General features: G+C 39.3%; 1 protein-coding gene across 2 annotated transcripts in view; it reads left to right on the forward strand.

The window, feature by feature from the left end:
- The window catches only part of slc6a5 (solute carrier family 6 member 5), a 40,621-nt gene extending 34,780 nt beyond the window's left edge, over window positions 1-5,841 (forward strand). For both annotated transcript variants that reach the window (XM_055012534.1, XM_055012512.1), the window contains exon 17: window positions 1,523-5,841. In XM_055012534.1, coding sequence (XP_054868509.1) covers window positions 1,523-1,678 — 156 coding nt within the window. In that variant the 3' untranslated portion in view covers window positions 1,679-5,841. The remainder of the gene's footprint in view (window positions 1-1,522) is intronic.
- The last annotated feature ends 7,263 nt before the right edge of the window (window positions 5,842-13,104 follow it).

Genomic DNA, 13,104 nt, shown 5'->3' on the forward strand with positions numbered 1-13,104 from the left:
CAGTTTAAATGCAAAATCCACTACAATGTAATGTAATGCTCTTGTGTGTATGTAAGGCAGCACAGCACAACATACCTGACATTATAGCTGATATTATTAATCTCACGAATGCAAAAACAAGAAGAGGAAAAATATTTGTAGACCCACAAGTGCATTTTTCCATCTTCACCATCTCTATAGGATTTTTATATCGCCGTCTGTGTGCAGATATACACATCTGTAGCCACAAAGGAGCTGTTTCCATCTATACATTCTGCACACTAATTGAACCCAAAAGAGAAGCCTTTGTTGATATTTTTGAATGTTATCTTTTTATATTCTTTTGTCTTATATAATTCCCTGTGATAACAGATGTTAACATTCTTGGCGTTCTGTGCACAATGACCCTCATACCAACTGTTTTTAAGATGCAGAAGCAAACAAATGTCATCAGATACATTTGAAAGCACCATAGAATCACTGGAAAGTTCAAAGCAAAGACTCTTTAACTTATCCAGTGGGTTTAAAATGCATGTTGTCTTTCAAAAAATGGAAAAATTGCATCATTTATCAAACCACAAGCTGTTAAAATTAAAGGAATTGTTAGATTTTTAACTCTGAAAATTGAACTAATCATCGTATGACTTCTGAAATCAAATTTGCTTTATTGTACGTGTCTCGTGCAACAAAAAAGACCAAAATAAACCATTCACAGTAACCAGATTCTGTTAAGAAAAAAAAAAAAGTGATTCGGTTGTAACCAAGACTCATGTAGTTCGGCTGAACTGCAGGCAGTGTTTACACGGAGCAGATAGAAAACAAGCATAGAAACAATTTGCAGATGTAAGCAGCAAATATATCTACAGTATGTACTGTAGAGTTAACATTTTCTACAGGGTTGATCACACCAGTGGCTCCAGGTTTTTTACACTTTCATAAGATAAAAAGCTAAAGAAATGTATTTCATTTTATTATTTTTTATCCCATGATGGTATCACATCTGTCAACTGTGTTGCACTGCACAGAAGATATTTTTGAGTTTTCTGGACTTGTAGTAATGGTTGTGCTTTTTCCATAGAGATGCATGACTTTATATTGCAGTTAAAAAAAAAAAAAAAACAATAAAAAAGTGCCCACAGTGAGTAAACATGTGACAGGAGCATAAAAAAACAGCCAGATATTAGTCCTGGTTAAGAGGTTTAACAGTTAGAGAACAGTTGAGAGGGTTAGAAGCAGAGTGGTCTATCCCATAGGCAATCTGAACTGAGTTTTATATCATTTCTGTAATATTTTACAGTCTAGATTTTAGTGGCAAAGTAGTCTAACCCACAACCCAAATATACTGTGACAGTGGCGCTTTGAATGTTAGACCATTCTTGAAAACACAAAACTTTGAACCCATTTTTCTCAAAAACTACAGAAAGTGGGTTACACCACTGTGCTTCCAAACCCTTCAGCTCAGCTTTAATCCTGACTACATCTATGACTCCATGTATCTGCTCCAGCTGGATAAACCTGCGCTGTGCTTCTTCTCTTCCTGCAGCGTATGAAGCTGGTCTGCTCCCCTCAGCCTGACTGGGGTCCTTTCCTGATGAAGCACCGTGGAGAACGCTACAAGAACATGATAGACCCTCTAGGAACCAGCTCCCTGGGTCTCAAACTGCCCCCCAAGGACTTCCAGCTGGGTTCCTACCAGTAGCAGCCGCCCAGCAGCACCACAGCGACCCCTGCAGGAGGCCCCGGGAGGGAGGCAGAAGCCTGCTTCCAGGCCGTCTTCTTCTCCATCCCTTCTTCTCCTCTTTCTCTTTCTCCTGCTTCACCCTCTTTGCTCTCTGTCTTCCTCCCTTTATGACGGATGTGGAAGCAGCTTCTTTTCCTATTCCTTTACCTCTTCACCATTTCCTCTCTTGTCTCAGGGAGGAGTCTACTCTTCCTCTGCTGCTTCGTACTCGGTTAATGGGCTATCATTGCCTCCCACACATGACCACTGATAACTCCAGAACCCTTCCCAGGGATCTTTATTCCAAGAGAAAAATTGTGTCATAAAATGACACAGCTCAGACTGCACTTGCAATATTAAACTCACCATAGCTGCTCCCTATGGAGTTGTGTGTGTTAGTGTGCGTGCGTGTGTGTGTGTGTGTGTGTGTGTGTGCCGTCTTATTTGTGTGTAGAGATAATGAATCATCTTGGTGCAAGCAGACACAGGAAAACAAAAAGAAAATTGAGCGGCAGAAAAAAAAACGGTTCAACGAGCTCGGTGGGGATCTTTGTTTGGTTCCATCTGTGTACAAAATTCCATCGGCAATACAAATAATATCAACTGCCTCGGAAAAAAAAGAAAAACACACACAGAATACTCTGTTATCACATTTTGTTCCTATCCAGCAGTATATATGTATTTTCATACTAGCTAGTGCTCAGTCGCTCTTACTTTGTCAAAAATAGAGTACAAGATCTGCAATTTGTGCCTCCTACGTCCCGGTAGAATAGCGAGTGCATCCTTATTACCACTTTCAGTAGATACACTTTGGCCTTGGACGACTCTGCAGGGCGATAGAAGCTTGGGTCTATTTTTCTCTCTTAATCTGAGGGACCATTTGTGATACCCTCTCTCTTTGTCTATTTATTAAGTTGTAACAGTGTCGTATTATCCTAGAATGTAAAGTAGCACATTCCTAGCATAGGAACCCACTAGGTTAGTCTTTCCTTCCTTTAGTAGAATTGATAAATGTGGCCATTTAACCTTTCTAGGTCTCAAAGCCTACTGGCCGCCCTCCGTGCATATATTTTAGATGTATCACTGTGCGTGTTGTGAACTCGTCCAGCCATCTGTGTGAGCCTTCTTTGCAATCACATCAGTAGAGTATCAACATAAAATATATAAATATATATATATATATATATATATACAAATATACAGTAATATATGTAGAGCCTCCAGCAGAGGACGGAGTTAGCAGGACAGAGATCGAATGTGTGTGTGTGTGTCTCTGAACCCCATGTTTCTCTTGCTAATTGTGTAATATTTTGTACAAAGTGTTCGCTTCACGAGAAAAAAAAAGACCGTCGAGTAGTAGGTGTGCGTGTCGTCACGTCCTCGCAGCGTTAGGAGCAGCTGCTGTGTGTGAGCAAGGCGACGATTAGACTAGAAAATGGCCTCCCTCTATCCTGGAAGTGTACTTTGTCTCTTGTTGTTTGTGGTAGAGCTCTGGAGACCTCTTTGTCATTTCAAACCTATGCCTCTCGCTTCTCCGTGTGTCCTCATGAAAACAGGGTCTCAGGTATACTCGATTCCATCGGACTACTCCGGTAGTTGTAGGAATAATAGCATTCAGTGCACAGAAAAAAGCAGACAGTGGAGCCACCCTAATGCTTAATGGAAATGGAGGCAGCGTGGAAGTGTCTTGCTACTGATTGCCGATGATCTTAAACTACTTAAACGCACCTTGCCATGATTATAAAGGAGTGGCTAAACCAGTTTTGACAACCAGAGCTAAATCAAGCATCAATATGTTCATACAAGAAACCAAAAGTGAGTTCAAATTAATGAAAAAGTTAAAGTTCGCAGTCAACTGTAATTTTAATTGGACCATGAGCCAGTTTGTTGACCTTCATGACTTTCATACGCAGCAAACTAATGAATTTCAGGAACTTTCTGGTCCCTACGCTTAAACTGTGGTTTTGTCATTGACTTGTACAACACTAATTTAGCACATTTTTCCCTTTAAGTCATGCTGTTAAGACATCATCGGCACAAATGAGCTACCATAAGCGTGTTTCTGTAGGTGTAAAAGTAATCTCCGGATGTAACGGCACAGCAGCCTGAAGGAACAGTTCTGGTGCCGCTCCGCAGGCGGCCACACCGGCTTTGAAGCCTTTTGAAATGTGACAGGCAGCAAAGTTTTGCTTCGCAGGGCTGCCACCTGATTACCTTCAAAGTAGCACAATGTATCCACTCAGAATCAATTAGTCCTTTCCCACACTTTGACCGGTTTGAATAGGCATTTTTCACGCTGACACAAAGTCCCGATTGGCTTTATTGCGCTTTTATCACTGCAGGCATTTAGCTGTGGAGTGGCTTAAGTATTGTTTTTTTTTAGCGGAGGCTGCATGTATGAATGCAATAACAGATGCTAAGAGTTTAAGGGTCTCCCTAACTACTTCTCTAAGCCATGCCTTTTCATGAACTTGACATGAAAATAGCACAGATGCGATTTTAAGAGGTTGTAACTGTTTGATAGCAAAACATAATCAGTTAATGAGCACAAATACCCTGATGTTAGATAGCTTGCTCGCGACACTGTGTTGCTTTTGTTGTGCGTTTAGCTCTATTTGTTCAGACGTGATAATGATGTATGTCTGTGTATGCTTCTGCGTGTGTGTTTGTCTCTGTATTAGTTGAACCGAATTCCAACTTAACCGTCAATCAGATGTTTGCATGGCCGGTGTCAGAGCAGAAACAAGCAGAGGAGATTCGCAGGATTGGTTTTATTTTTTTACCCATGATACCTCAGCTTCACGCACGTCCTTCTCTTTTCTCCGACGAGGATCTTAAGAGAACCGGTTGCAAGCTTGAACTAGCTGGGTAAACTTTTAACTCTGATCGGCTCCGAAAAAAATTTTATCCTACTGCTTCCACACAATTCAGAGAAGGAGTGGCCAAAGGAGCAAGTTGGCGTTTTAAATCACATTGGATGTAGTGGGCAGTTTGCTCAATGTAGTAAAGACTTGAATGATAAAATCCTTTTATGCCCTGATATAGATTTTACTGATTTAATTTAGGGCCACAGTTGAATAGCTAAATGTGTTGTGCCCCTGTGTTTCCATTTCTACAGGGATTCTCTGCCTTTCTGTTGAGAAAAAAAACAGCTTAGGGTTTAGTTAAAACCACACTGCTTCATAAAATGTAACAATGAAGAGCTTGCATGTGCAGTTTGTGTTGCTGTAACTCAATGTCCATGTATAGTAATCTTTGTCTTTTTTCTCTCAATAGTATAAGTGGGTGCATGTTCATTTTAGGGGAACTTTTTGTTTGACATAAAGTTAAGAAACAGAGGGTTGCTGTTGTCCATTTACAGACGAGGAAGAAGAAAAAAAAATTAACAAAAATATGGAACTGTCAATTCGCTTGGCCTGCAAGTCAACTTTGGGCAGTATAAGTAACCAAAGAAAGAATATTTTAACTAGAGGTTGTAGTGAAAACAGAAAACAAACTTTAGAAGAAAAAAAAAGGAATGTGTCATCTGCGTATAGGAGGTTGAGATACTGCCATTCATATAACATGTAGTGTTCTTCGATGTTTGCCAATACGTTACAAAACATCTTCAGGTAACCATTGGCCTTATAGATGTCCTCTAATGGTAGAATATTATATGTATTTCAAAAATAACACCACAGAGTAGCTGTCTGTCTCATATGGTACCAGTATTCCTATTGTTATGTCTGTTGTGTCTTTTTGGCACTTTATTGTGTGACCTATGAATGCATAGGTTAAATTTCTAATTACTTGAGTAATGTCATATATTTCTGTGTGTTCTATGTGAGGTACTGCTGCCTATGGATATAGATATGTGCCTCCAACAGCCCATGACATCATTTGATTTGACAATTAAGAGTAGGTATATAACAAATATGTTTTAAAAATCGTGTGTGACGTGTAAAAAATAGAAAATATATATATCATATATGTGAAATGCATTTATTTATTTTCACTGTCATCAATCTTTGAGGCCCTACCTCAGATTTTGTATTTATGTATAGAAATGCAATTGGATTATAGTATCTTTGCCAATAATAATATATCGCTATTGTATCATGAAATGTATAACCTATGAATCAATAAATAAATGTTATTGTTTTCTTTGTTGTCACTGGCGTCTTTCAGACATCGCTCCCCTTCCTGCTGCTGCACTGTCTATAAACAACAGGGAAATTAGGTTAAGACAATAAATTCCCTCCGTGATTCGACGTGTCAGTCAACTCTTACATTCAGCCGCCAAATAACTGAAGGCTGTATAAAGATGCGACATACTGCTTGTTGTTTACTGGGGAGTCGTGATCAAAGAAGAGGAGAGTATAAGCGAAAGATGATCTGAATGCTCTCGCAGGCATGTTGTTTGTTGGGACATATGATGTGCTGCTCAACACAACCCATTGTGGCAGATAGCCTTGCATATTTCACATCAAGCTCATTTGCAGTTTAAATTCATCTGAACACTGCACCCTGATTAATGTAGTATATCATATGAGTAAGAAGTCCCCGAGCGATGCAGGGAAACACTGTAGAAGGAGTTATTGACTTAAGTGCTTCAGTGGCATCAGGGCTTATTGATCTGTTATGAAAAGGCAGGAAAATAACTGGTGAAGGCAAGTGATTTGTAAAATACATTAATTCTAAATGGAATTACAGGTTATATTTAAATATTGCCCATACTTACATTGGCAGAAACATTGGGCATTTGGGAGAAAAATTATTTTAAATTGCAGATTTATTAGATTTACTGGGATGGAATTAACTTTAAGCAGATTTGAGATTGTGCATTAGTTAAAACTAATGAAAAGTTGAGGACAAAGGTGGCTTGAGGTAAATGCTGATATTGTCATAGCACCAGGTTCATCACTAACGGCTAACGTGCTAGCACTTGCTAAAAAAAAAGCTGAGGATGATAGCAATGTCCATAGTTTTGCAGGTGTCTTGTTATAAACAAAAGTAATTGACAAAGTGAACTTCTGACCTGATGATAGAGGTGAATGAAAAGCCAGAAGATCTCCAAAGTCAGCAAGTGTCATCACCCTGAGGACCATAAATGTGCACATTTTCATATCAATCCATTCAATAGTTTTGAGACCAGCTTGACATGCATATTTTTGTATAGTGTATTTTAGTGGGGGTTGTACAGTGGTGTAGTGGTTAGCACTTTTGCCTTGCAGCTAGAAGATCCCTGGTTTGTGTCCCGGCCTTCCTGGGATCTTTCTACATAGAGTTTGCATGTTCTCGCTGAGCATGCATGGGTTTTCTCCAGGTACTCTGGCTTGCTTACACAATCAGGTTAATTGGTAACTCTGAATTGCCTGTAGATGTGAATGTGAGTGTGACTGTTTGTCTGTATATGTAACCCTGTGATAGACTGGTGACCTGTCCAGGTCTCCCCTGCCTTCACCCAAAATCAGATAGGATAGACTCCAGCCCTCCACGACCCTAATGTCGATTAAGCGGTGTATAGATGATGGATGGATGGATGGTGTTTTAGCAGTGCTAAAAAATGAAAAACACCACATACTAAAAACTGCAGTCCCTTAAATGGCCACTTGAGGCTGGCTCTGAAAGTGGGTCTCCATAGACAACCATGTTAAAATGTCAAACTTCACAGCATTTCATTTCATTTATTTATTTCGAACATGTAATTTAAAAACATTCAACGAATGATTCACAAAACAACTGAAATAGTCCACCATGCTTCTCATATAAGGAAAATGAGAGGAAAACAAAACTTCAACATGTTCAAAAGGGAGTGGGAAGAAGTTAAGACTTATTTAATCCCACCCCAAAATCAGACATGGTTACAGCCTGGTACAGAATATACATGTAGTCTCTAGAGCTAATTTCTCAGTTCATGATAACTGTACTGGAGTGAATTTTCATATAACTCAGCCATTCACACTGCATTAAGGCTTAAAGTTATGCATAGTTGTGAAATACGTGACATATTTGTACACAGGATTATGGGTCAGGTTGGCTAGAAAAGCATGCTGGCTTGCATATTGCAAAATCTGAGCAGATATAGTCGGACATCCTGGTATTTTTGGCATACTGTATTTAACATACTAGGTACTTGGAGAGACTAAATCTTCTTCTGATGTATTATATAGTATGATAGTATGGGTGTTGGGACAGACCCAGAACAGCTGAAAGCTGTTTTCCAGGAAATCTACGAGCACATGTGATGTCCATCCTTACATATAGTCGATGTTTAAATTGTGGAAGTGTGAACAGGTTTCTATTGCAATAACTTGCAATAGTTAACAGTTTAGACCTACCTACCTGTTGACGTAGGTAGCGGCAAGATGTATTTTCGCCATCTAAAAAACATCAGTATCAGTTTAAATACATGCTATGTGCCCTGAGCTACATTGAAGGAGCTCATCAGTGAAGTTAAACTGTGCAGTCTGTGTAAAGGAACAGCTCACAACAAAAAGACAATTATCCCACTCATGTAAGTCAACAATGAAGTTTCACTGCACCTTTCCCCCAAACTGTAGAGGTAAACAGGGTGGCTGCTCTTTTTACTGCTCATATGTAACATAAAGAATGCATCAAGGGGTCTTTGATGGTGTACTGCAGCATCAAGCAGAAAGTAATACATCTAACATCTTTGATGATCTTCTCTTTGACACGTTGACTCCCAAAGAGAGGCTGCATCCTCAGTGCAATTGTTTGGCTCCAGAACACTTTGATTAGCTTGCATGACAAAACTCAAGGTGTAACTTTTCCTGACAATGAAGACTAATTTTATTCTTACTGTAAAAAGTGTAATCAAAACTCAAATTGCAAACAGAAATCAGAGCATAAGAAGGTGAGTCACAATATAAAGAACTATTAATTTATTAAATTCTAGGGCTTCATAACAAAGCATGGCAACTATGCTTGTTGTCTGTAACTAACAAAGTCAAACAAATGAAGATAAATACCATCCATGGCCACAACACTGAAATAAAGACAACAGAAAAAGCGACATCACCCAGTTCCGCTCATGGCTTGGAAAACTGCTATACGAACATTGTTTTCCACAGAAAACTCAGTAGGGGGCACCGCAGCACATGAAATTCTGCTGCAGGGTAGAACACCTGTTATCAACACTACACCCTGAGGATGAACAATTAAAGAAGAACTTTTTCTTCAGAATAAAAACATACAAAGGTAAATAACAGAATTAACGCTCATTTAGCTAATTAGTACAATTTGCGGAGATATGCACGGGGCTCAAATCGTAAGACGGTCATTTGCAGTGGAATTTTTACTTCATTTTCCAAAGTGAGATTCACAAAAGATTCAGGAAACAGAGGACATCTGCAATTGCTATGAACTAGAGCGGAAATTTCCTTTGTTTTAAGATAACACCATTTACCGTCTGTTGAAAGCACTTAGACCTGAAAGTTTCTTCTTTTTTTTTTGGAGGAGAAGTGCTGCCATCTGTACTGTCAGCACTCCTTCTCTCCTCAGCCTTGCCGATGTGGTTGACATCAAAAGATCTCTGCAGGAAAGGGAGGGAAAAAAATAAAGTTTGATGTGTTTGAGAACACTTTGTCTCCTTTGGTGGTGACATTCAGGCATTTATCATTCTGATCGGGGCAGTCTCTCGCCCGCTCTCCGCCCGACGGCCTCTTTGTTTATTTCACCATCAGTTAAAAGTTGCAGGGCCCTCGGCTTGATGACACAGGAGCCGGCTCGCTGTTTCCTGCCTGCATTCAGCTGACAAGAAAATCCTTCATGATTTATCTCATCAGCTGATGAAAACTGATGAGATAAGGGCCGGGAGTGAGCTGACCTTGGGACGCAGAAAACTTTGCAGCCACACAAGCAGAGTATGATTAGGTCTACACACTTTTAAATGTCCTGTTCTGTGTTACAATAACTAATGTAAACGCTGCTGACACCAACATAATGACATGATTAAAGGATGCCTGTTTTCCTCACCTGTTTTTTGTGAACTCTGCAACAATGCTGCCATTACTGATGAAATTTAAAATATTTCATTTAGGCTTTTTGTCCAGAGAAAGCATGATGATAATAAAACCACTGTTGTAGATAACTGAGTGCCGCTCATCTGCGCGTTCTTATTTATTTGTGTATTTATTTGTTTTTTGGAATATATAAGTTCAACAATCTAAAAGCACACATATAAAAAAATGCTGCCCTGTCTAAACACACTTTAAACCAGTGTTATGTTAATTGCTTCTCCTTGACTTGAGGGCATCACTCACGAGAGGCACTCTGGAAACATTAATTTTCTCCACTGTCAGACTCAACGACAGGCACACAAGCAACGTCGCCTCGCCTTTCTTTCTTTTGTTTAGCTGTTCGAGCTGCAGAAATACTGTTGAGGGGGTAATATGGAGGCAGTACTGACATAGAACATGGTGTCCAATAACAGATGGAAGCAAACTGAATCATCTCCATTCTTTGTGCACAGTGGATTGCATTATCACATTTATACCAAAACCGTTTACCAAAGGAAAAGGTCTGAGTTACATAATTCATTTTTCGAAAGTACATTTTGTAGTGAGTTTAACTCATGGGTATGAATTTCAGAGAACATTATTATGTGCAAGGGCAGATATCAAGCAGAAGTAATGTTGCTGCGGTTACTCACCGTTTAATAAACATTGGCCACTGATTCAGAACAGGGTTTAAACTGTTGAATGCATTTTATCATAGGGTTTATACGATATACTGTCAGCTGCCAAGCAGATACAAAAAAGAACATGCCATGACATCCATAAAATACACTGAATATTTTGTGTTGTATTTTTTCACCTCTTTGGGGCTGGTAACACGACTTTGTCATATTATAACCTGTTAGGATTTATCTTTTTATTAAATATGTTGCTGGCAGGGGACACCCTGGACAGGTCACCAGTCTATCACAGGACCACACATAGAGACAAACAATCACACTCACAACTACAGACTATTTAGAATCACCAATTAACTTCAGCATATTTTTGGACTGTGGGAGGAAGCCGGAGAAAACCAATGCGTGCACAGCTCAACAATTTATTTACTATTTAATAAATGTTTGAAGAAAAAGCCCCACTCGTTTTCTCCATAGACAGCGTTGGACGACGCACAGCTGCAGTACTTCCACGGCTCGACGACACTCTCAGCTAACCCGAGTCGCTGCAAACGCCTCCTTTCACCTCACATATGAGCTGTCCTTTGAGGGCATTATTATCAAGATCTGGATTCTTTTTTACATTTCAATGTGCAAAGGTTAACTGGAGAGCGTGAGGGAGAAAATGAGGGAGAAATGAAACAACCCACTCATTTAAAGGACACCGCGAGTCTTTGATCTCTGCTGTGAAATATGCATGTGCTCACACAAACAATCCATGATCGGACCACCCAAGGCTAATCCACTTTAAATTAAAAGGAAAATACAAATGTCAACAGCGATTCCATTTAGTCATATTCCGTCATCATATGAGTCACTTATTATTCACCTTTTCTGCCACCACATTGCTTATTGGCAGAAATGAGTAAGGGTTTTTTTTTTTTTTAGGTTGCTGTGTCATCATACTATCTACTGTGTAACCCTGTGGTTTGGTTTATTCTACTTAGGGATAAAAGGGCTTAGCTAATGTGTAGATAAAATTTTAAACAAGTGGCCTCACATCTCACATATCACTTTTGAAGCTAAAGGCAAAACCAAAGCAAAGCGCTTACCGATATCAGAAACCTTTTGAAAGGAACCAACGTATTTCAGGGATGCTGCACTCCGAAATGGCAAGAGGTTGCCCTGCTGGCCTCCCAGATAGTCACCTGTTTGTGACTATACCCGTGTGAGTACACAAAAATGGCATTTAGGAAAGAAAAGCATCTGTGGATACCTGGACCTGAGTATAAAATGTCTCCTTCTTGGGTTTTTTTGAGACTGTATGTCAGAAATGAACAAGTGAAGCAGGAGGAAACACGGCAGACTGAGGGAAAGTGGGAAATAAATAGCCAAAAAAATTGCAAAAATAATCCAGTGAGCATCACAAACTCAGCAGTGTTCTTTGTTTCTAATATCTGTGGATTGACAGATACAGGGATGATTGTATTATGCTGAGGGGAAAAAAATCCCTCAGTGCTAGATAAGCTTAGTTGATTTTTGTTGGCATCGTCCTAAAGCAATGTCACAAATGATCATCAAAGTAGCTGCTCTTATATTGGACTTTTGAATTACAAAATTTCAAGTAAACTGCAAAGTACAGACAATATTTTCCCTATTTCATTTGTTTTGTTTGTTGATACACATCTATATAAGATTTTATTTAACATTAATATTTATTGTTTGCATGAATTCTGTGTTGGTTTTTTATTGACTGAAAAGCATTTAGCTGTGAAGTTTTATTTTCATAGTGCAGGCGGAGCTTTCTTTAAATGCAGGTGATCTATGTATGTGACCCTGATTGGCTGACTGATTAAGACTCCGCCCTCTTGTACTCTGAATGCTGGCAGTGCTTCCACCTGCTCTGTAACACCTTGACACAGGCTTTTGTGTAGAAATGTGTTGGTGGGTGGAACAAAGTGCAGACTTTTCAGTAAGTCTGACACTCTCATACCTGCTTGGTTTTCTTGTCACTTTAGCACTTCTTGAGGTAACGAAAGCACCTTCTTTTTACATGTTTTCACAGCAGCCTGGAGCCAAACCTTGAAAATGTTTTTCTACTTCCAACATGCCGTCGTCTCCACCATTTAGAGGTAATGTAAATGTGTTCCTGGTAAAAGTCTGAGAGGTTTATGAAGATGCACCAAGCTCAGAATGGGCTGAATCTGCTAATAATGTAAGCTCCAGGAAATACTATAGTGGTTGTCAATCTAAAAGGTATGCATCTGATCTTAAATGAAGATGTAACAACGTCTGCTGAGCTTGAAAGTTCTAAATGCTTGAAGGATTGCAACAACTGCTTTATAATTACAATAAAACAAATAATTTAAATGTGGTTGTATCTCTGTATCTGTAGTTGCCACAGAGCAAAATCCTGCCCACAGCACAATCTGACACACAGCATAAGTAGTAGCCAATCGACTGAGCTCAAGGATAAATGATGCAGTTGTTCCCTTTGAAGAAAACATGTGAAACACAATTAAAAGAAAGGCGTATCAATGCAATTTTGCATGTGCCCTTCTAAATTTTAACAACAAGACTGAAATTTTCACCGTACATGTAAGCTACCAGTCAAAAGTTTGGGGTCACTCAGGCAAATTCATGTTTTCTATGAAAACTCTCACTTCTATTCATGTGCTAACATAATTGCACAAGGGTTTTCTAATCATCAATGAGCCTTTCAACACCATTAGCTAACACAATGTAGCATTAGAACACAGGAGTGATGGTTGCTGGAAATGTTCCTCTGTAC

This window comes from Amphiprion ocellaris, chromosome 1 (assembly GCF_022539595.1).
Source record: "Amphiprion ocellaris isolate individual 3 ecotype Okinawa chromosome 1, ASM2253959v1, whole genome shotgun sequence".
NCBI lineage: Eukaryota > Metazoa > Chordata > Actinopteri > Pomacentridae > Amphiprion > Amphiprion ocellaris.